This window comes from Notechis scutatus, unplaced genomic scaffold, assembly GCF_049901735.1.
Source record: "Notechis scutatus isolate UNSWTSFEM ecotype Mainland unplaced genomic scaffold, rNotScu1.2 NSCUSCF19, whole genome shotgun sequence".
Classification (NCBI taxonomy): domain Eukaryota; kingdom Metazoa; phylum Chordata; class Lepidosauria; order Squamata; family Elapidae; genus Notechis; species Notechis scutatus.
In genome coordinates this window covers 439,497-464,183 of record NW_028263146.1, presented here as the reverse complement: position 1 = coordinate 464,183, position 24,687 = coordinate 439,497, and the positions used below count along the sequence as shown (strand labels likewise).

The window sequence follows — 24,687 nt, the reverse complement described above, 5'->3', positions numbered from 1 at the left end:
TATCCATCCCTCTATCTATCTATCTATCTATCTATCTATCTATCTATCTATCTATCTATCTATCTATCATCTCTCTCTCTCCACCCGTCCATCCACTCACCACCACCTACCCACCCATCTCTCTCTCTCTCCACCCATACCTCCATCCTTCCTTCCATCTGTCTATCATATATTTCCATCCATCCATCCATCCATCCACCACCCACCCACCCCTATCTATCTTCATCTATCTATCGTGTCTGCCTCTCTCTCTCCAATCACCTACCTTGTCTGTCTGTCTCTCTGTGTCTCTTTCTAATCTGTCATCATCTATCCATCCTATTTGGAGACCGACCGCCTCCCTCACCGTGCACAAATGTTAAGAAACATAAAAACGGAACATTTCAAGTTTAAAATAGGAGGCAAGAGGAGTACAAATCCCAGGTTAAAAGTCGGGCAGCCTATGGGGGGGCCATGATATTAAAGAGGGCACCCGGTCAGGGGAGGCTGTGGGGCTGTTGCGGGGGGGGGGGGGCCCAGGCCTCTCCCTTCCCTTTCTTGGGGGGAGGCCCCTGACCTCCAAGAAGCAGCCATTGGCATCCCGAATGAAAACGAAATCACGGAAGGAGCTAATTCAAACAAGCAGGGACAGAAGAATTGCGTTTATGCTTCGAAGAGAAAGCCAGGCAGGGCTGCCAGGACATTGTTGGGAAACCGAGGGTGGAAGGATGGACGGAAGACCAGCAGGCAATGGCCGTGGGGCTTAAAATATCTCGGGAGGGGGAGGAACAGGGATGGGTTTCAAAATTACAAAGAGGAGACTTTGGGTATTTTGCAGCCCCCATGGTCTAAAGACGGGAACTTTTAATCCCTCAGGATGGACGTGTGATAAAGAAATATTGGAGTAGGATTCGCATCTTAATATGCAAGATTCTCAAAGTGAATATCCCTTGAACCCCAGAAACTTTTCTTCTGGGTTTAATAGAAAAAAGACTTGGGAGGAAAAAAAAAGTACGAACTTTGATGGCAGGTTACAGGTTAACAGAGTTGGAAGGGACCTTGTAGGTCATCTAGTCCAACCCATAGGTCATATATTTTGATGGCAGCGAGACTATACACAAAAATGGAAGGATGTTTCGATCCGTGCCATGGATGAAGGGCCGCCAAAGTTTTATGGAGTTAGCAGAGAAGGCTTTGGTCCAAGGAAGGAAAAAAAGAAATGCAAATCTTTTTGTTTTTACTTGGAAACCGTTTCTGGACTTTGTGCTTGAAGTGAGAGGGAAAAAAAAGCAACGTTGGTTTTAGGTTTTACCGATTAGATAGGTTTGTGGTTGTAGAAACGGCTAGTTTATACCATGATGTAAAAGTGTAAAAGTTGAGGTTGGATGTTTTTATCGGATTTTATTGCATCTTAGTTGCTCTTCTTTGCACTTTTTCCAAAAGTCTCCACATCTTTTATTCTTTTTTTCTTTTCGTAACGTGGTGAGCAAAACTGTATGCAGAGTGTTCCAGGTGTGGCTTTACTAAAGCTTTACAAAGGGGTATTAAGACAGATGCCTTCAGGAAGAGGGCGAGCTCTCCAACCTCCACATCACCCCCCACCAGCCCAGTTCCAACTGTACTGGTTTCCCAGCGTCCGTTTTGTCAACAGGAGGCCAATGCAAAATTGTGAGGGGGGGAAAAAAGCGGCCTTCTGTCATCTGAGGTAGACTGTCACTGACCATGCAAGTTCTAGGGGCCTTCAGGTGATGGGAAGGCCTTTCTTTCATGCCTTTTTCTTTTTTTTAAAAAAAAATCAGCCTTGTGTTAGTAAAATGGGTATAATTCAATGGTTGTATGCTACTGGTTCGGACCGGTTTGACCGAACCGGTAGTAAAAAAAAAAGCCTCCTACGATCATCTGACGGGAGAAAGAAGAGAAAAGCACAGGATTGGCCCTCCCATCAGCCAATCTGCTTTTTTGTTCTTTATCCCAGGGGTCTCCAACCTTGGTAACGTTAAGCCTGGAGGACTTCAACTCCCAGAATTCCCCAGCCAGCAAAGCTGGCTGGGGAATTCTGGGAGTTGAAGTCCTCCAGGCTTAACGCACCAAGGTTGAGACCCTGCTTTATCCTCTCAGCTGATTGGCCTCCGAACCGGTGGTATAACAATTTAACAGATAACAGATAATCGTAAGGGACCTTGTAGGTCATCTAGTCCACCCCCTCCACCCCCCACCCAAGCAGGAGACCCTACACCATTTCTGACAGAGGGCCGTGCAATCTTCCAGGGATGAAGCTCCCGCATCTTCTGAAGGCAACTTGGTCGATTGTTCTCCTTGTCAGAAAATTTCTTCTCCTTATTTCCAGGTTGAATCTCTCCTTGGATCAGTTTCCATCCATTATTCCTTGTCTGTCCTTCAGGTGCTTTGGAAAATAGCTTGACCCCTTTCTCCTCCTCTCTGGGGCAGCCCCTCAAATATTGGAAGATGCTCTCCTGTCTCCCCTGGTCCTTCTCTTCCCTAGACTAGCCAAGCCCAGTTCCTGCAACCGTTCTTCGTATGTTTTAGCCTCCAGTCCCCTCATCATCCTGGTTGCTCTTCTCTGCACTTTTTCTAGAGTCCCAACTTTTTTTTATAGTGTGGTGACCAAAATTTGAATCTTACCACTGAATTGAGTCCATTTTTGACCCCTGGAGACGGCCTGGATAATAAGCCCCTATGATTTCCTTGGCAAGGTTTCTCAAAAGTGGTTTGTCATTGCCTCCTTGCTAGGGCTGAGAGAGAGTGGCTGGCCGAAAGATTCCCCCAGCTGGCTTCATGCCTAAGGCAGGACTCGAACTAAGATCTCCTGGTTTCTAGCCTGGTACTTTCACCGCTGCCACGAACAGGGAGTCCTCGCCTTACGGCCCTAATGGAGTCAAAAATTTCTACTGCTAAAGTGAGACAGTTGTTAGAGGAACTTTTGACCGATTTACAACCTCTCTTGCCACCATGGTTTAGGGAATCACTGCGGCTGTTAAGTTAGCAACACGGTCATTAAATGAATCTGGTTTCCCCACGGACTTTGCTTGTCAGGAGGTCTCAAAAGCGGATCGCGTGACTCCAGGACACGGCGACCATCGTAAATACGAGTCAGTTGCCAAGGGCCCAGATTTTGATCAGGTGACCCTGGAGATGCCGCAACGGTTGTAAGTGTGAAAAGCAGCCGTAAGTCACTTTTTTCCAGTCCTGTTTGTAACTTCAAATTGTCGCTAAAGGAATGGTTTTAAGGGCTGCCTGGATAACGGGCCTGAGAGTTAAATGAACAGGGGAATTGACACCTTTTGCGAAGCCCTAAAGAAGCCCCCATTGGCGGCATTCTCACAACTTGTTCAGCCTGGATCAGCTCCTGAAGCAACAAGCTATCTTATCGTGGCTTAGCAGCTGGCACAAACCGGCTTTTGCTGAGGGTTTCCGTGTCTCCCGCAGTCTCGGCTTGGCCCCCTTTGGCCTTGGGGGAGGGGGAAATGATCCGTTGGGCAGCTGACTTGGCGGCAACACAGCAGCCGCCGCCAAAAAAGCCAATGCAATCCTGGGTTGTATAAATAGAGCCATGGAATCAAGATCAGATGGAGTATTAGCAGTGGAGGGATTCAGCCGGTTCGCACCAGTTTGTGCGAACTGGTTGTTAACTTTCTGAGCAGTTTGGTGAACTGGTTTTGGAAGAAATCATTAAGGCAGAGAACTGGTTGTTAAATTATTTGAATCTCACCACTGAGTACCACTTTATAAATCCTTTCGTAAGGCCACACCTGGAATACTGCAACCAATTTTGGTCACCATTCTATGAAAAAGATGTTGAGACTTTGGTAAAAGTGCAGAGAAGAGCAACTAAGAGGATCAAAGGCCTGGAGTCTAAAATACACGAAGAACAGCTGCAGGATTTGGGTTTGGTTGGTCTCAAGAAAAGAAGGAATAGGGGTGACATGATAGCAGTATTAGATTAGGCTCAGAAACAGGAACTACGAAAGGCACCTTGGAATCCCAGTGGACGATCCTTTCAACGTGAGCCAGCTGTGTGTGGCAGCAGCCAAAGCAAATACAATCCTTGGTTTTATAAACAGAGGCATAGAATCAAAATCAGGTGGAGTATTAGCATCGCTTTATAAAGTTTTAGTAAGGAATATTGCATCCAGTTTTGGTCACCATATTACAAAAAAAGATGTTGAGACATCGGAAAAAAGGATAGAGAAGAGCAACTAAGATGATTAATCTCAACTAATCTTGGAATACTCACCTCTAATGATCTAAGTGCTAGAGCCCACTGTAACTACATAGCCAAAAAGGCGTTAAGAGTTGTTAACCTAATCCTGCGTAGCTTTTTCTCTGGTAATATTATACTACTAACGAGAGCATACAAAACATTTGCTAGACCAATACTTGAATACAGCTCATCAGTCTGGAACCCACATTACGTATCTGATATTAACACAGTTGAGAAAGTCCAGAAATATTTCACAAGAAGAGTTCTCCACTCCTCTACTCGTTGCAGAATACCTTTTGCCACCAGACTTAAAATTCTAGACCTAGAAAACCTGGAACTATGCCGCCTTCGGTCTGATCTAAGTATAGTATATAAAATCATACATTGCAATGTCCTACCTGTCAATGAATACTTCAGCTTCAACCATAACAACACAAGAGCACACAATAGATACAAACTCAAGGTTAATCGCACCAAAATTGATTGGAGGAAATACGACTTCAGCAAGAGAGTGGTCAATGTCTGGAATCCTCTACCGGACTCTGTGGTTTCTTCCCCAAACCCCAAAAACTCTAACCTTAGACTGTCTACTGTTGACCTCACCCCTTTCCTAAGAGGTCTGTAGGGGGCGTGCATAAGCGCACCAATGTGCCTACCGTCCCTGTCCTATTGTTTCTTTTATATATTAATTTTTCTTATATGTATCCATGTATTCATGGCTATGTTTTTACTTATACGTATTATCTTGTGAGCAATTGACAATAAATGAATGAATGAATAAATAAATAAATAAATAAATAAATAAATAAATAAATAAATAAATAATAAACAAACAAACAAACAAACAAACAAATAAATTAAAGGCCTGGAGATAAAAACATATGAAGAATGGTTGCAGGATTTGGGTTTGGCCAGTCTAAAGAAAAGAAGAATTAGGGGTGACAGGATAGCAGCCTTCCAATATTTGAGGGGCTGCCCCAAAGAAGAGGGTGGGGTCAAGCTATGCTCCAACGCACCCGAAGGCCAGACAAGGAATAGTGGATGGAAACTAACCCAGGAGAGAAGCAACATGGAATTAAGGAGGAATTTCCTAACAGGGAGGACAATTAACCAGTGGAACAGCTTTGCCTTCAGCCATTATGAGTGCCCCATCCGTGGGGCAAGGGGCTGGACTAGATGACCTCCAAGGTCCCTTCCATCTCTAGTCTATTCTAAATTCTACACCTCCTCCTGCCCAAATATCAGGCGATGCACGGGGAGGGGGGGGGCAGGGGGAAAACTGAGCCGGGGAGGGGCGGCTCTTGGTGGAAAAACATCTGGAAGCAGCCCTTCCTCATTTGTTCCACAGATGTTTGAAACTTTCACGGATCCCGTTGGCTCTGCTTCCTTATTGCTGTGAAACCAACCATGTTTACAGCAGGCCGGGGTGTGATTGGTGCTTGGGGGGGGTGCTTAAAAAAATATATGCCGGGGAGGGGGAACGGGAAGGGTGGGGGAGGGGGGGCTGGTAGACGTAGGAAGAGGCAGCCGAGTGGGATGGATGGGCCGTGATTAAATCCAGCCACACAGGTGAGCGGTCCTTTTTTGGAGAGAGGTGAGAAGGAGAATAACAAGACTTGGAAGGGCCCTTGGAGGTCATCTGGTCCAACCCCCTGCTCAAGCAGGAAACCCTATCCTTTTCCACTGGTCCGTTCTCTTCTTGATGACATGGAAGGGAAGAGGGAATAAACGATAGAAGAGAAGCTGGAAGAGACCCTGGAGACCACCTAGTCCACCCCCCCCGACTATCCAGTCTCTTCTTAGATACCTCCAGTATTGGAGTGCCCACAATTCCTAGTGGCAAGCTGTTCCACTGGTTAATTGTCTTCACTGTTAAGAAGTTTCTCCTTAGTTCTAGGTTGCTTCTCTCCTGGATTAGTTTCCATCCATTGTTGCTTCTTCTCCTGCCTTCAGGTGCTTTGGAGAATAGCTTGACTGCCTCTTCTTTGGGGCAGCCCCTCAAATGCCGGAAGACTGCTGTCCTGTCACCCCGGTCAGTAGTGGGATTCAATTTTTTTTTACTACTGGTTCTGTCAGCATGGCTTGGGCGTGGCTTGGTGGGCGTGGCAGGGGAAGGATATACTGCAAAATCCCCTTTCCCTCCCCACCCACTAACCTGCTTTCCAGCTCCGTTCTCCTGTGCAGGGCAACCAAAGGAGACCCAGCCGATCAGCTGGGATGCAGGGAATAGATGGGGACGGGGCCAGTCAGAGGTGGGATTGGCCGGTTCTCCCAACTACTCCAAATTTCTGCTACCGGTTCATCCCACCTCTGCCCCTAGTCCTTCTTTCCTCTAGACTGGCCGAACCCAAATCCTGCAATGTATGTTTTTAGCCTCCAGGCCTTCAAATCCTCTTAGTTGCTCTTCTCTGCACTTTTTCCAAAGTCTCAGCCTCTCTTTGGTATAATGGTGACCAAAATTAGTTGCAGTATTCCAGGCGTGGCCTTACTTGGGTTTGATAAAGCGGCACTAAGACTTCAGGTGATCTGGATTCTATGCTTCTGTTTGTACAACCCAGGATTGTCTTAGCTTTTTTGGGCTGCTGCTGCACAAGGCTGGCTCCTGTTTAAGGGGTCGTCCTCTAGGAGTCCAAGGTCCTTTTCTTAGTTCCTGTTTTTGAGCCAGGTCTCGCCTAATCTATACTTATACCTTTGATTATATACCTGCCTAAATGTAAAGCCTTGCTTTTCTCCCCGTTAAATGTCATGTTGTTGGATAGGGCCCATTGTTCAAGATCAGAGGTCTCCAACCTTGGCCACTTTAAGACTTGTGGACTTCCACTCCCAGAATTCCTCCTCCTCCAGTCATATTAGCTCAGGAATTCTCGGAGTGGAAGTCCACAAGGCTTAAAGTGGTCAAGGTTGAAGACCCATTTTTCAAGAGTGACATGATCTCTTTGGATCCTGAGTTTGTCTTCTGGGGTGTTGGCTATTCTTGCTATTGTATTGTATTGCGTTGCGTTGCGTTGCGTTGCATTCTATTCTATTCTATTCTATTCTATTCTATTCTATTCTATTCTATTCTATTCCATTCCATTCCATTCCATTCCATTCCATTCTATATTCTATATTCTATATTCTATATTCTATATTCTATATTCTATATTCTATATTCTATTCTATTCTATCCTATCCTATCCTATTCTATTCTATTCTATTCTATTCTATTCTATTCTATTCTATTCTATATTCTATATTCTATTCTATTTTTATTCCGATGTTCTGTTCTATTCTATTCTATTCTATTCTATTCTATTCTATTCTATTCTATTCTATTCCATTCCATTCCATTCCATTCCATTCCATTCCATTCCATTCCATTCCATTCTATAATTCTGTTCTATTCTGTTCTGTTCTGTTTTGTTCCATTCCGTGCCATTCCATTCCATATAAATGAAATATTCACTTGTCAGATTGGAAAAACTCGTAATGCTGCCAGATGCAGCCCTCTGGGTGTGTGCATCTGTGTGTGTCTGTGTGTGTAGGATGGAGTGTAAGAACGTCAGATCTGGGATGAAAGCACCTTTGCTGTGGGGGCTCTGTCGTAACTTTGAACGCCACGCCACCTGTCGTACATTGAAGATTACCTGTAAACCTCCGGAGGTGACATGCACCGAGGTGTTGGAAAAAGGTTAGAGAATTAATTTTGCAGCTTGGTTCTCGTGGCCCTGGAGCAGGATGATGGGCCCTGGAATCCAAGAAGGGGGGCACTGGAGGGCCTGGCCTTGAGTAAAGGTGGTATTCAAAGTTGAGGATGTCTCGTGTTTGCAGGCGGGGGAGTTTCATCCTTACGTTGCAAAAAACAGTCCGAATGCTCGGACAACAGTGGGGAGTTTATCCCTGAAAGGGCCTTGAGCCCCTCCTTCAGGGGGGAGGGGTTCAGTTTCTTTTCTTTTTCTTTAACATTTAAAAAACTTTATTAAACAAATTCTACAATTAAAAACATATTTCCATTCATTGCAGCAGATTAGCAGCAGCGTTCACTCACTTTGACATATTCTTAAGTATGTAGAATATTATTAAATCTTATTTCAATCATTTTACATTTGATTTATGTTATATTTTCATATATTTACGTGGCTACTGACGTATTTATACATAAGTATACATAGTTATGCCTCTTCATACCAAATTATTTCACCACACCATAACCTTTCATTTCACCAGTCTATTTGGGGTCTACCTTGCAGCCAATTATCCCAAAACAAAACAGTCCGAAGGCTCTGAAAATGTTGGGGAATTTCCCCCCCAAAGGGCCTTGATTCCCCCCCCCCTTCGTGGGGAGAGGGTGGGGGGCCCCTTCAGTTTCAGTGGGGGCTGGACCCCCCCCTCCACATTGTCCACTGAATCGCAAGGGTCTCTGGCTGCAGGGCGAGGGAATCCATCCGTTCCAAGGGATTGTCTAATATCCCACTTTTGCAAAAAAAAAGAAAAAGAAAAAGATTCAGTTTGTTGGATCAGAAGGTTATTATTATTTTTATTACTTTTTGGGGAAGGTTCGCAGCAAACATTGCTTTTTCTGGGCACGACACTCCGCCATCAGCTTTCCTTTCTTTTTCTTTTCTTTTCTTTTATTTATTTATTATTTATTTATTTGATTTGTCAATTGTTTACAAGATAATAAGTACAAGTGTATACATAGTTGTGAATATATGAAATGGGTACATATAAGAAAAATAAAAGAATAAGAGAAACAATAGGACAGGGACGGTAGGCACGTTGGTGCGCTTATGCACGCCCCCTACAGGCCTCTTAGGAAAGGGTGAGGTCAATAGTAGACAGTCTAAGGTTAAAGTTTTTGGGGTTTGGGGAAGAGACTACAGAGTCGGGTAGAGTATTCCAGACATTGACCACTCTATTGCTGAAGTCGTATTTCCTGCAATCAAGTTTGGTGCGGTTTACTTTGAGTTTGTATCTGTTGTGTGCTCTTGTGTTGTTATGGTTAAAGCTGAAGTATTCATTGACAGGTAGGACATTGCAATGTATGATTTTATATACCATGCTTAAGTCGGACCAAGACAGGCGTAATTCGAGGTTTTCTAGTTTTAGAATTTCGAGTCTGGTGGCGTAAGGTATTCTATAACGGGTAGAAGAGTGGAGAACTCTTCTTGTGAAATACTTCTGGACTTTCTCAATTGTGTTAATATCACATACGTGATAAGGATTCCAGACTGATGAACTTCTTCTTCTTCTTCTTCTTCTTCTTCTTCTTCTTCTTCTTCTTCTTCTTCTTCTTCTTCTTCTTCTTCTTCTTCTTCTTCTTCTTCTTCTTCTTCTTCTTCTTCTTCTTCTTCCTCCTCCTCCTCCTCCTCCTCCTCCTCCTCCTCCTCCTCCTCCTCTTCCTCTTCCTCTTCCTCTTCCTCTTCCTCCTCTTCCTTTTCCTCCTCCTCCTCTTCCTCCTCCTTCTCATCCCCTCCTCCTCCTCTTCTTCCTCTTCCTCCCCCCTCCTCCCCTCCTCCTCTTCTTCCTCTTCCTCCCCTCTTCTTCTTCCTCTTCCTCCTCTTCTTCCTCTTCCTCCTCCTCCTCCTCCTCCTCTTCCTCCTCCTCCTCCTCCTCCTCCTCCTTCTTCTTCTTCTATTTTTCTAACGTTGGTCATCATGGTGGCCTTGCAGGGAAAGTTTGTATGGAAGCAGCAAGAAATGCAGAATATACGACTCACTTTCTGCTCGCCTCTGGAGCAGGGAAAGGCCAAGCCGGAGAAGCTGCCGTTTCTAAAGGGCGTTTTGTTCCCAACCTCTAATCCTCAGTCAGCGGGCAGGAAAAGGAGAGCGACTGCTCAATCCCAGGGGACGCGGTCTGGGGGCTTCAGGGGTCCCTGGACAGGTCTTCCCCTCCCTTCCTCTCCCTTCCCCAGGTTCCTCTTGAAAGGTTTAAGCAAAGTAATTCCCTCCCTCCCTCCCTTGCTCCCCTCTCGTCCCTCCATTTTCCTCCCTCCCTCTCCTTCCTTCTTCCTCCTTCCTTCTTCCTTCCTTTCCTTTCCCTCCATCCTCCCTCCCTCCATTTTCCTCCCTCCCTTGCTCCCCTCTCCTTCCTTCCCGTCCTTCCTTTCCTCCCTTCCTTCTCCTTCCTTCCCTCCCTCCTTCCTTCTTTCCTCCCTTCTTCCTTTCTTTCCACCCTCCCTCCCTCCCTCCCCTTCCTTCTTTCCTTTTTCCTTCCTTCTTCCTCCCTCCCTCCCTCCTTCCTTCTTCCTCCTTCCCTCCCTCCTTCCTTCCTTCTTTCCTTCTTTCCTTCCTTCTTCCTTCCTTTCCTTTCCTTCCACCCTCCCTCCCTCCATTTTCCTCCCTCCCTTGCTCCCCTCTCCTTCCTTCCCGTCCTTCCTTTCCTCCCTTCCTTCTCCTTCCTTCCCTCCCTCCTTCCTTCTTTCCTCCCTTCTTCCTTTCTTTCCACCCTCCCTCCCCTTCCTTCTTTCCTTTTTCCTTCCTTCTTCCTCCCTCCCTCCCTCCTTCCTTCTTCCTCCTTCCCTCCCTCCTTCCTTCCTTCTTTCCTTCTTTCCTTCCTTCTTCCTTCCTTTCCTTTCCTTCCACCCTCCCTCCCTCCATTTTCCTCCCTCCCTTGCTCCCCTCTCCTTCCTTCCCATCCTTCCTTTCCTCCCTTCCTTCTTCTTCCTTCCCTCCCTCCTTCCTTCTTTCCTCCCTTCTTCCTTTCTTTCCACCCTCCCTCCATCCATTTTCCTCCCTCCCTCCCCTTCCTTTTCCTTTTTCCTTCCTTCTTCCTCCCTCCCTCCCTCCTTCCTTCCCTCTCTCCCTCCTTCCCTTCATCCCACCCTCCTTCCCACCTCTCCTTCCTTCCTTCCCTCCTTCCTTCCCTCCTTCCTTCCTTCCTTCCTTCCTTCCTTCCTTCCTTCCTTCCTTCCTTCCTTCCTTCCTTCCCATATCTCTCTTCTCCCTTTTCCTTCCTCCCTCCCTCCTCCCTCCCTCTCTCCTTCGGCACTGGTTTCAGTTTGACTCTGTTATTTAGTCAGAATCTGGAGGACCAGAATCTCACTTGGTGGTGGGAGAGAGCCTAACACGGCGGCCACAATTCCCACTTGTCTCATTGGACAGTCAGCTCAGTTCCTACCAGTCGGGTTGGCAGACCACAAGTCCCAGAAGCCTCAGCCAGCCTGGCCAACCCTCGGGGAGCCCTGGCTGACTGGTATCCAGAGAGCGCCCACAGCATCTCCAAACCTCCCTCCCTCCCATTTTTTATTCCTTCCTTCAATTGACCGGCCACTTTTTGTTTTGTTTCCCACCTTTGCCCCATCGGTCATCAATTCAAATTCCCTGGCAGGAGAACACGGTCAGCAGCGCATGAGGCAGGATTTAAAATATGACATTTATTTTTTCCAGCGGGGGGGGGGGGGGGGTTGAAGGGAAGAAAGCAGACCGTGGATCATTTTTTAAAAATGCAAGTTATTTCAAGCCCCGCGGAGGACGGAGGTGCTGGGACGACGATCAAAGGGAGATTTCACTCCACTGGCTACAGCAGGCCAAGGGCTTTGCAAAAACTTGGATCAGGTTTTGGAAAAGAAAAGAAAAAGAGATTATTATTATTTTTTTCCCCCTCCCCTCCAAGCGGATGGTGACTTTGGAAGTTAAAATAGGTGTCTTGAATTGGGCTAAAAAAAAAAAAAGGAAACGGGGAACCTGGACAGATGACCAAACCCAAGTCCGTCCGTCCCCCCACAAAAAAATATTTCTTTGCTCCTTTGGAAGGGGACGGATTTATTTTCCGATCAGAGAATTTTGTTTTAAGAGAAGAAACAAGAAGGAAGAACAAATTCGTTAAACTTTAACCCGCAGAGTCTGGTGGGGTGAGGTGTTTTTTTTTTTTTTAAAGTTGTAATTAATTTAATGGATTGATTAAGTGCCACAAAGTCCCCGTCGGCCCTTAGTGGCCACATAGATATCAGGACTTCTCGACTTTCAACCGTTCGAAGTTTACAACGGCGCTGAAAATAGGGATCTACGAAGCTTTTTTTCACACTTACGCCGTTCTTTGCGGGACTGAAATTCGGCCGCTGGGCCCCTGACTTCTATTTATGACCCGTTGGAAGGAAATATATGCCTGGTTGGAGGTCCAAGCCGGGAATCAAATAAAATGGAGGCTGTTTGGAAAGAAAGTTGAACGAGAATCTGAAGCAACAGCAGTTCTGGGTCAGCGGAGCGACTGGGTTGACGAGTACGTGGATTTTTAGATGTTTTTAGAAAGGGTGCTGCCAAGAGGTGGGTTTGTGTTAAGGTCTGAGTAGCCCTTCGGACATGGGTGTCAAACTCCCTTTCATTCAGGGCCGCATCAAGGTTGTGTTTGACCTCGGGGGGGGGGGCAGGGGGGCATGGCCAGGGTGGGTGTGGCCAGCTCACATGTGTCGGAGGCACCTGTGGTGGCCAAGTGCTAAGGCAGGACTTTCCTGAGACCCTCCCTCACATTATACTCTCCCCTCCCTCCCTCCCATTCTTTCCTTCCTTTCTTCCTTCATTCCCCCTCCCATCTCCCTCCCTCCCTCCCTCCTCCCTTCCTTCCTACTTACCTACCTTACTACTTTTCATCCATCTCCTTCAATCCTTCCTTCCTTTCATCCATCTCCTTCCTCCTTCCCTCCTCCCCATTCTCTCTCCTTCCTCCCCTTTCCCCTCCCTCCACCTTCCTTCTTCCCTCCCTCCCTCTCTTTCTCTTTCCTTCCTTCCTTCCTTCCTTCCTTCCTTCTTTTCATCCATCTCCTTCCTTCCTCCCTTTTCCCCAATCTCTCTCCTTCCTCCCTTCTCTCCTCCCTCCTTCTTCCCTCCCTCCCTCTCTTTCTCCTTCTTTCCTTCCTTCTTTTCACCCATCTCCTTCCTTCCTCCCTTTTCCCCTCCCTCCCGCCTTCCTTCTTCCCTCCCTCCCTCTTTTTCCTTCATTCCTTCCTTCATTCCTTCCTTCTTTCCTTCCTCCCTTTTCCCCAATCTCTCTCCTTCCTCCCTTTTCCCTCCCTCCCCGCCTTCCTTCCCTCCTTCCCTCTCTTTCTCCTTCCTTCCTTCCTTCCTTCCTACCTTCCTTCCTTCCTTCCTTCCTTCTTTTCATCCATCTCATTCCTTCTTCCCTTTTCCCCTCCCTCCCGCCTTCCTTCTTCCCTCCCCCGTCTCTTTCTCCTTCCTTCCTTCCTTCCTTCCTTCCTTCCTTCCTTCCTTCCTTCCTTCCTTCTTTCATCCATCTCCTTCCTTCCTCCCTTTCCCCAATCTCTCTCCTTCTTCCCTTTCCCCCTCCCTCCCGCCTTCCTTCTTCCCTCCCCCATCTCTTTCTCCTTCCTTCCTTCCTTCTTTTCATCCATCTCCTTCCTTCCTCCCTTTCCCCAATCTCTCTCCTTCCTCCCTTTTCCCCTCCCTCCCGCCTTCCTTCTTCCCTCCCTCCCTCTCTTTCTCCTTCCTTCCTTCCTTCATTCCTTCATTCCTTCTTTCCTTCCTTCTTTTCACCCATCTCCTTCCTTCCTCCCTTTTCCCCTCCCTCCTCCCTCCCTTCTTCCCTCCCTCCCTCTCTTCCTTCCTTCCTTCCTTCCTTCCTTCCTTCCTTCCTTCCTTCCTTCCTTCCTTCCTTCCTTCCTTCCTTCCTTCCTTCCTTCCTTCCTTCCTTCTTTCATCCATCTCCTTCCTCCCTCCCTTTTCCCCAATCTCTCCTCTTCCTCCCTTTTCCCCTCCCTCCCGCCTTTCTTCCCTCCCTCCCTCCCTCTCTTTCTCCTTCCTTCCTTCCTTCCTGCCTTCCTTCCTTTTCTTGTTTTTTCTTCCCTCTTTGTTCTCCTTCTTTTTCTTCATCTTCCCTCTTTCCCTTTCTCCTTTCCTGTCCCTTCTTGCATGCTCAGATGCAAAAGGGGAAACATTTCTCCTTTTGTTTTGTTTTTAGTTTGTTTTCGTTGGCAGAGGTCTGCAGGTGGCCATTGCGGCCAAAAACGGGCCCCGGGGAGTGCACGCCCACCTCCGAACTCTGTTTTTGCTGGCAGAGGCACCACAGGCCAGGCCTTCGCTGTTTCCAGGCAGGCCTCGTGGGCCTGATCTGGCTTCCGGGCCTTGAGTTTGACCTCCCTGCCTTAGGAGATTGTGTCTTCTGCCAAATGGTCGTGGGTTAATCCTATTATGGCTAATGGCTTTCCTCCTGTGTTGGGTCTTGGCTGAGGGGTGCTTGTTCTAATCCTATTGCTCTGCTTTTGTTAGCTGTCAAATTTTTGCTGTAGGGAGTTTGAAATATCCTGTCTTGAATGGGCTTCAGCCTGTAGTATTTGCTTTGCTTCTGAATGGAGCCATCTGGATAGTTGGCTTCCTTTTTCAGCAAGTTCTTTATCTCCTTAAGTGCTGGCATCCGCTGGGAGGCATTGCATTCTGCCTTTAAAAACACGTTTCTCCATTTTCTCCTTTGGGGAAATATAATATTCTGCCTTTTTTAAAAAAATATTTCCCAAAATACTTCGTTCTTCTGGGGGGTGAGGGGGGGGGGCCCTTCCCACATGGTGGTTGTGTGTGATTATCTTCTATGATCCCACGCCGGTGGGGAAGTCAGATTCACTTAACAACCAGGCTTCCCACTTAACAATGGCAGCGATTCACTTAGCATCTGCAGCAGGATGGGTTGTAAAATGGGGACGGGGGCTTCACAGTGGCCTGGCTCTGTGAACGGAAACTGTGTGTGCATGATCGTGGTCATTAAATGAAGGACTGCCCCGTAGAGGTCTCTGGGAAAGAGACAGGAAAATCAAGATGGCGGCTGGGATGGCATAATTTTGCATGCCTAATAAGTGGGCGGGGATCAGGTCCTGCCACGTGGGGTCACCCTCTGTCAACTCGTAAAACATTCCTATGCCTGTTTTCGAGTTGCCATGAACAAGGGATGGAATCTGAAGGAGCCGTACATCACGAAAACCCTTCGTTGGAGAATGTGATTGATGACACCCAGGTTGTGGATGTGCTTTATTGGAGAATATGATTGATGACACATCGGGGAAGGGGAAGGCGGGAAACAGGGTCACAGGTGACTGTTAATTACATATGCCAGAGTTGGCTTCATTTAGGTTAATGCCAGCATGTTGCTCCTAATAAATCTTTTGAATTCTTTCGAAGCTTGACCCAAGGCTCGTGATTTCATTAGGGCAATTGCTGGAACCTCTGACACCCTCTGGATTTCGGGGTGCAGTTTGAGCAGCTCAGCTTGGTGGGGCAGGTAGAAGGAGATTGTGTTGTGTTGTGTTATGTTTTGTGTGTTACAGAGCTCTGCAAAGCCTCTTTAGAGATTTATTGCTGACTCCGGTCAGCTCCTGAACGTTCCCGATAAATACGGCTAGTCTTATCACCACAAATTGAGCCCAAAATTTCTGATGCTAAGTGAGATAGTTACTAAGTGAATTTGGCCTCCTTGTACAATCGGTAGAGACTCTCAGTCTTGGTTGTCCCAAAGGTGTCCCAGATGCGGCCAGGGTAAATAAAAATGCCCAGATCTGATTTAAGCAGGTGGCTCTTAAGAGAAGTATACAAATCAGTCTGGAGCCCACATTACGTATCTGATATTAACACAGTGGAGAAAGTCCAGAAATATTTCACAAGAAGAGTTCTCCACTCCTCTACTCGTTATAGAATACCTTATGCCACCAGACTTGAAATTCTAGACCTAGAAAACCTAGAACTATGCCGCCTTCGGTCCGATCTAAGTATAGTATATAAAATCATACATTGCAATGACTTACCTGTCAATGAATACTTCAGCTTCAACCATAACAACACAAGAGCACACAATAGATACAAACTCAAACCGCACCAAACTTGATTGCAGGAAATACGACTTCAGCAAGAGAGTGGTCAATGTCTGGAAGACTCTACCTGACTCTGTGATTTTTTCCCCCAAACCCCAAAAACTTCAACCTTAGATTGTCTACTATTGACCTCACCTCTTTCCTAAGAGGTCTGTAGGGGGTGTGTATAAGCACACCAACGTGCCTACCGTCCCTGTCCTATTGTTTCTTTTATTTCTTTTATTTTTCTTATATGTATCCATGTATTCATAGCTATGTTTTTACTTATACCTATTATCTTGTAAGCAATTGACAAACCAAAATAAATAAATAAAATTAAAATGAAATAAATAAATAGTATTTTAATTTGTACAGTGAGAAGATATTTTTCTTCCCAGTCAACCCCTTGATTGATCAGTTAGTGCAGGGGTGCCAAAAACAAGGCCCACGGGGCTGGATTTGGCTTGCGATGTGGTCAGATCTGGCCCACGGGCCTCTCCTGGTCAGTGGTGGGATTCTACCAGTTTCCCTACTGGTTCGGTGATTGTGCACCTTGTGTGTACATGCATGCACCTAATGCGCACATGTGCAGCTTTCCAAACACGAGCTGAGGCTCTGCAGCCCTGATCAGCTGAGAGGCTAAAGATGTTCTGACCCAAGCCTTGTTCAAATCAAACAAATGCAAAACATAGATAAAAGCAAAACCTTTTAAATGCGCCTCTGTAAATTCTGTTCATTCACAGCAAAGCGCTATTAAAACTAATTGTCCCAGATAAGAGCAAGGTTGTGCAAGGCTGCCAAGAACACAAGATTAAGTGCAAGGAAATATTCAAAGCCAAAAGTCTCCGAAAACAAACCAGGATAGACCGAACTTCCACAAGACTTGAAATGCAAGAACTTCTTTGCTTCCTGCAAAGAAGCCAACCCACGAAGGCTGGCTTTTATCCCTCATGGGAGGGGTCATCCCCTTGCAGCCTTACTCCTGAGTCACCTGTGCTGCTGCAGCTGGTCTTTCCTTCGAGCAGCCCTGTGCACACACGCATTGGGCACAGGCTCCTCGGGGGCCTCTTCCTCACTGCTGCCAGCCTCCACCGTCTCCGAAGGCAGCACTCCATCCCTGATGGTCCTGGCCCCATCGCCGCATCCCACACAGGCCCCTCATCTGAGTCCTCGCTCTCCGAGATCTCAGCCATCCGCACCTGCTTCTGGCAAACCACACAACAACAGAAAAGGCCAGGGGTGGGTGGGAGGGCCGATCCTGCACTTTTCTCTTCTTTATCCCCTCAGCCGATAGTTGATTTTTTTTCTCCACCTTTCAGCTGATCATTGGAGGCTTTTTAAAACTACCAGCTCGGCTGAACTGCGTCAAACCGGTAGCATTTCACCACTGGTCCTGGTCTACCCAAAGCAAAGAGGAAACATGCCAGTGGTTTGGGGAGTGGTGTCAAACTAGCCATGCCCCCAGTTGGCCACACCCACCCAGTTGGTCACGCCCACCTGGTTCCCCCCCCTTAAGGTGAACCACAGCCCTGATGAAATGAAAATTCAATGAAATTGAGTTTGATACCCCTGAGTTAGTGGGTTGGGCTGTTTAGGGAGATGGTGCTTTTAACCCACCCCAATCCACCAACTTGGGGGTGGCATGGAGCCAGTCCCCCACCCCCAAAAGCCAAAACCGAAACCATAATAACGAAGAAGTAAAATCAGTACAATTTTCATAACGAAAAGCCATCAGCACCGAATGCAAAGATAAACCACCGTGAACCAACCTGGACCAAAAACGTCTTGAAATAAAACAGTTTTAACCTATTTCTGGAACTATTGGGGGCTGCAGGAAAGGTCGTCCTCACTTAGCGACCGTTCAAAGTGGCAACGGATCCCTCTAAAGGCACGGACAACCTGGATCTTGAAAGTTCCAACACCCAGGCAACGTCTGATGGGGTGCTCAACAACCCAGGCTTGCGTTAGCTGAACAACCGACCACCCGCAAAGTCCATAAGATTGAGTCGGTCAGTTCTCAGCCCAGTTTCCAAGCTCTGCAAGTAATACTCTGAGGGTGTAGAGTTCTAATCTTTCCCTTGTGCACCTAGTTTGCTAGCACCTGGTTGTCCCCCTCCCTCCCCTAAGAGATAAAAATGCTGGCTTTCATGCCTAAGACAGGACTAGCGTTCACCGTCTCCTGGTGATTGGCCCAAAGTCACCCAGTTGGCTTTTGTGCCTAAGGTGGGACTAGAATTCACTGTCTCCTGGTGATTGGCCCACAGTCACCCAGCGGGCTTTCGTGCCTAAGGCGGGACTAGAATTCACCATCTCCTGGTGATTGGCCCAAAGTCACCCAGCTGGCTTTTGTGCCTAAGGCGGGACTAGAATTCACCATCTCCTGGTGATTGGCCCACAGTCACCCAATTGGCTTTCGTGCCTAAGGCGGGACTAGAATTCACCGTCTCCTGGTGATTGGCCCACAGTCACCCAATTGGCTTTCGTGCCTAAGGCGGGACTAGAATTCACCGTCTCCTGGTGATTGGCCCAAAGTCACCCAGCAGGCTTTCGTGCCTAAGGCGGGACTAGAATTCACTGTCTCCTGGTGATTGGCCCACAGTCACCCAGCGGGCTTTCGTGCCTAAGGCGGGACTAGAATTCACCATCTCCTGGTGATTGGCCCAAAGTCACCCAGCAGGCTTTCGTGCCTAAGGCGGGACTAGAATTCACTGTCTTCTGGTGATTGGCCCAAAGTCACCCAGCAGGCTTTCATGCCTAAGGCGGGACTAGAATTCACCGTCTCCTGGTGATTGGCCCACAGTCACCCAATTGGCTTTCGTGCCTAAGGCGGGATTAGAATTCACCGTCTCCTGGTGATTGGCCCAAAGTCACCCAGCGGGCTTTCGTGCCTAAAGCAGGGCTAGAATTCACCGTCTCCTGGTTTGATTGTGCTGATCTTCAGAAAGACTTTTTTTTTTTAAAGGTTTTTTTCATCCTTGGCGTTGGGGCCAGGAGCAAGAGGTCCCGAGAGCATATCCTGGTCGCCTCTTTGGGAGCCTCTGGTTTCTAATGGGAAGTGGGTTTTTCTCCCCCTGTGGCTTGTGACCGGCCATCCCAGAGTTGCCATGTTCAAATTAGGCAGCTGTATCAATCACAGAAATTGATAAGCCAGAATGAGAAGCTCCCGGTCACAGCTGCCTTGCCCCAAGGGAGCCATTGGCAGTGGCGGCAGGCGTGGTGGTAACAGCCCGGAGCAGAAGGCAGCCTGGTTTGTGCCCTCTGGATGCCAACCATGCCATTAGCTGGTGCAAGCTTTGGGAGTCTGGTTGAGACCTGTGTTGGCAAGCCACCCTTGGCACTGTGCTTTGGCAGCCCCGGTGTGCCCAGGCGCCTGCCAGGAAGAAGCTGAATGGTGTTCTTGAAGTTGAACCCTCAACTTTTGAGGCATTTTGTCAATATCTTACAAGAGAAAACATCAACAGAAAGGAATTTCCTGGCAAGGGGTCTTGAAGGAAGACACCCTTACCCCTGGAAAGAGGGAGGGGTGGGCAGTGCCAGCTGGAAAGCCCCCTTCAGGCCTTCCTGCTTCTGCCTGAGGGCAGAGAGGCTCCCTTGTCGGCCCTTGGCAAAGGTCTTCCGGCCAATGAAGTCCTTCTGGGGAAAGGTTCTCTACGCACATCCATGCTAGTCATTTCCGGCTCTAAGGGGCGATGCTCATCTCCTTTTCAAAGCCAAAGAAGAGCCAGCGCTGTCCGAAGACGTCTCTGTGGTCATGTGGCCGGCATGGCTAAACGCCGAAGGCGCACGGAACTCTTCCCATCAAAGGTGGTCCCTATTTTTCTACTTGCATATTTTACCTGGTTTCGAACTGCTAGGTTGGGCGAAGCTGGGACAAGGAACGGGAGCTCACTCCGTTATGCGGCGCTAGGGATTCGAACCGCTGAACTGCCGAGCTTTCTGATCGACAAGCTCAGCATCTTAGCCACGGAGCCACCATGTCCCTTTTGTCACATCCTTCCCCAAAATGGGATGGGTTGAGTCGATGCAGGCTACCTCTCCCCGTGGCTTCGTCCTGCCTCCTTGGTACCCACCCTGGCTGTGACCCAACCCTGAGCAGTGGCTCCTGCATCTGCTTCCTGGGCCCGGCTTACGGTGGCACTGAAGGGCGATGGGATCTAAAGCCATCCATCCCGAGTTAGCCCGACCTCCCAAATCAGGTGCCCTTAAAATGTGCGAGATTGAGATGTCCAGGAGACCCAAAATCCAGTCTGGTTGGGGATTATGGGTGGGCTGTCCCAGATTGATGGGTAGAGGGCTGGATATACCCACAGCTGTCCAGGCACTTGGAGGGCCAGGAGATGGCTGAGCCTGTCTTCATTTGCTAAACAGGTTTCTGCTATTCATATCCATGCTGGCTTGTTCGGGTCCCCTCCTAATCAACCCTGTGTGAGACCCTAAACTTATGTTGCCCTTGGGGCGGGGGTAGAGGGGTGGAAAATCTATCAGCTGCTTGCAGGAGGAGGGGGCTTCCTGTTGGTTTCCATCCCTGGAAATGGGGGTCCCCAGGGTGCGATTCAACCGGTGTAACAATCGGTTCACTGAGGACAGAATAGTGCAGGAGAGGGTGGGTGGGGCCAATTCACCGAACCAGCCATAAAAAAAATGATAAAAACGGTAAAATTAGCTACCGGTTCACTTGAACCAGGGTGAACCAGTAATTGTTTACCCTGAATCCAGTGTTCCTGAAAGCTGGCAGCTTTTAAACCATGGGGACTTCAACTCCCAGAATTCCTAGCCAGGATTTGAGAAACATGGATCGAATCTCTTAGTTGGGGTACTTTGGCATAAGGGCTAATGCTGAAGCGGTACCCCTAATGAACAGGGCGAACCGGTAGAATCCCTGGGGGTCCCTCTTCCCCAGTTGGATGGGGCTTCTATTGAATTCAATAGCTACCATTGAATTCTACTGTATAGTGCGATATTAATGCAATGTCAGGGGTTTTCAATTCAGTGTATGGAATGTGAAGGATGTGTGTTTGTGTTCATTTTCAATCATAATGTACACTGAAGATGGTATTTAATTTCATTGTACGAGGTACAAGGACAATAAACTAAAACTAAAACTAAAACTATAAAACTAAAACAACTAAAACTAAAACTAAAAAAACTAAAACTAAAACTAAAACAACTAAAACTAAAACTAAAACTAACTAAAACTAAAACTAAAACTAAAACTAAAACTACTAAAACTAAAACCAAAACCAAAACCAAAACAAACCAAAACCAAAACCAAAAGCAAAAGCAAAACCAAAACCAAACTTCCCATCCTCGTCTGGTAGGGGGAAGACTGGGGGGTGATGGAGGGGGTCTTCAGGGACCCCATGAATGGCAATTCCAGGCTTCAAGCATCCCTGTTCCCCCCCACACCCCGCCAGGCTTAAAATGTGCCTGCTGTAATTTCCAGCTGGTGGGGACTGTGCCCCGAATTGTTTTTCTCCTCCATCCATTTCTCTGGGTGATCTTTGTGCCCCTCCCTGCCTGTCAGCTCCCCCCCCGCCATTTCCCCTGTAGTTCTGCCTCCCCAACCTTGCAAAACTGACTTCATCCAGATGGGTGCTTATGGGTTTTTAAAAATGTTTTGCTGCATCTCCTTGACTTGGTTCTCGGGGTTTTGCCATATATATTTTTTTAAAATTTGATTTTTTATCACTGACCATTTATAACATTTGGGAGGTTTTCCGGGGGTGGCTAGCTTGGCTCGCTTTTCTTTGGCACCCCTACATTTACTTGCTCACTTGTTGGCCAGGGAGGGTCCCCAGAGGAGGAGAGGTGGGGGAGGGGGGCGTCTCCTCTTTGGTCGGTGAATCTGGATGTGAGAAGTTTCATATCCAAATCTATTTTCGTCCTTATACTGCCTCCATCTTCCCTTAAAACAAGAACAGACTAATGTTCTAATTGTATAATGTATAAATTAAATGTTTAACGAGATTTGAAAGGATAACAATTATAAGATATAAAGGTGACACACTCTACTTGGTAATCCTAGGGGAAACCTTGCTTTTCAATGCCTGGAAGGGGAGGGAATTGTTTTTTCTTTTTTTCTTTTCCCTTTCGGGATGACGATGGAAAAAGAATGTATGAAATTGTAAACAGGACAGACAAAAGTATAAATATAATGACTAGAAAGATATAGAAATTTAGAAAAAGATATGTAATTGAATTAGAGAGGATAAGTTCTCTAAACACAAACAGAGTTAATCAAATTAGGTCTCCCAGAGGAACTGCATGTTCACAAGAATAAATATCATAGACATATCTACACACACACACACACACACCACACCCTCAAGTGTCACCCTAGAATCCTGGAAATACAGACACTTCCACATCTGAATATGTTCCCCTATAAAAGCCTGTGGCTTTGCCCCATTTCTCTGCAGCCTGGCCCCCTTAAATGCAAAATGTTTTGCTTTTAGGAATAAATATTTCTTCTTTCCTCGCAGCTCTCTGGATCTCATTTGTATTTATTCCTGCACAATCCCTGCCCCAAATTGTTCTTCTGCCATGGAGGTGTGGGGAAGGGGATCTTGGCTGGATGGAAGGGGAGGGGAGGGTCAGGTTCAGCGTGATCCGAGGAGGACTTTGGATTCTGGAGCATCCTAAAGCTTCGATCTGGTGATGCTTTGGGCCTGGATTGACGTCCATGAGACCGAAAAGCATCGGTTCTCCATCCTCTCCTAAATGTCTATTCTCTCAAATCCGCACCCAGTGAATGAATGGATGGATAAGAAGGGGAGATCAACACACACACACACACGCACGCACACAGAGACTTTTTTCCTGGCTGGGATTTTTAAGGGACTGCATGTGGATGATACAAAGGCACACTGGGAATTCTGCATCCAGTTTTGGTCGCCATGATGTAAAAAAAGAAATTTCCAAGATCATGTGAAGTGTCAATATCACTCTGTGTTCCCTTGATAAGACTAGACTGGGAATAGTACACCCAGCCATGATGTAAAAAAGATGTTGAGACTCTAGAAAGAGGGCAGAGAAGAGCAACCAAGAGGATTAGGGAGCTGGATAACAGATAATCAGAGTTGGAAGGGACCTTGGAGGTGATGTAGTCCAACCCCCCCCCCCAAAGCGGGAGACCCTATACCATTTCTGACAAATGGCGGTCCAGTCTCTTCTTGAAAGTCTCAAGTGATGAAGCTCCCACAACTTCTGAGGGCAACTTCTGTTCCACTGGTCTGAGGCTAAAACACATGAAGAACGGTTGCAGGAACTGGGCCTGGCTAGTCGAGAGAAGAGAAGGACCAGGGGAGACAGGAGAGCAGCCTTCCAGCATTTGATGGGCTGCCACAAAGAAGAGGCAGTCAAGCTATTCTCCAAAGTACCAGAAGGCAGGACAAGAAGCAATGGATGGGAACTAATCAAGAGGACAAGCAACCTGGAATTAAGGAGGAATTTACTGGCAGGGAGAACAATTAACCAGTGGAACAGCTTGCCACCAGAAGTTGTGAATGCTCCGTCACTGGAGGCTTTTAAGAAGAGACTGGACAGCCGTCTGTCTGAAATGGGATAGGGTCTCCTGCTCGACCAGGGGGTTGGACTAGAAGACCTCTAAGGTCCCTTTCAAACTCTGTTATTCTACATTTTTTTCCTTTTGAATGGAGAGGTCTCCAAGATCCTGCAACTCAACCTGGGGCCTTTCTGCACCTGGACCACACGCCAAGAAGGAACACTAAATCAAGGTGCTCGCCTTTTGCCAGGCGCCTGAATTTTGATTGTGTAACTGCAGGGATTGTGCCATGGTCGTAAGCGCGAGGACCAATCTCCAGTCTCTTTTTCTCAGTTGCCGTTGCCAATTCGAATAGTTGCTGCCCGTATGGTTATAAGTCGAGGTATATACCATGTTTTTCTGAAAATAAGATCCGGTCTAATTTTTTTTTTTTTTTTGGCCTCCAAAAGAGGAATTAGGTCTTATTTCCAGGGGGAAACCTTCCACTGTCTCACTTGGTGGTGGCACCAACAGCCCCGCCCAGCAGGAGCCCGTGTGGCCACTGCTGGCCCACTTCTGCGGCAACTTTCTGGGGCTCCTACAAGTTGCCCCCAGCCTCCATTTTGCTGTCCGAGGCCTTCAGGAAAGGCCTCTGCAGCTGAGAAATGAGCTCTGATGGCGCCTCCGATGGCAAAATGGAGGTCCGTGGAGGGGAGCCGCGTGCAAGTGGCAACATAGCCGCTGAACAGCTGGGCCGGCAAGGTGAGGCAGGTGTCCTGGTATGTGGGGCCCAGCTGCAGCTGTCTGAAGGTAAGCAGTGCAGCCACCCCCCCCCCCATCCCCACCCTAGATGGATTTTTACTCATGTGCCTCGCCCCACCCCGTGCATACAAGGTGCAATGGAGTGGGCGGAGGTCTTAACTAGGGCTTATTTTGGGAGAGGGTAGGGCTTATATTGGGCACACGTGTAAAAATCAAGCTAGGGCTTATTTTTTTGGGGGGGGGGAACACGGTAAATGTGTGCAGTGCCTGTGAGTAATGCTTTCCCTTCCATTTTTCCTTCTGCCGCTAAGCAAATTCTCCAACCGACAAGGCAGCCCAGAGAAGAATTTGGCCTGGATTTGGAGTGACAATTGGATTTATTCTATTGTAACGTATTTGGAAAATCGGATTTGTTCTGTATCCCTCTCAGGTGTCTTTCTTGGCAAGGCCCGGGACAGAAAAAGACTGTTCCTTCTT

General features: G+C 47.4%; 2 protein-coding genes across 2 annotated transcripts in view; both read left to right on the top strand.

Annotated features, from left to right (window-relative positions):
- Window positions 1–887, top strand: part of LOC148128590 (uncharacterized) — a gene marked incomplete at its 5' end in the record, with an annotated part of 2,061 nt that extends 1,174 nt beyond the window's left edge. Inside the window, 2 exon segments of the mRNA XM_087948783.1 lie at window positions 1–86; window positions 856–887. The exon segment at window positions 1–86 is cut by the window's left edge and continues 625 nt beyond it. Of these exon segments, the coding sequence (XP_087804909.1) occupies window positions 1–86; window positions 856–887 (118 nt within the window).
- NRTN (neurturin) overlaps window positions 1–24,687 on the top strand; it is a 63,768-nt gene that overhangs the window by 10,008 nt on the left and 29,073 nt on the right. The window lies entirely within an intron of this gene.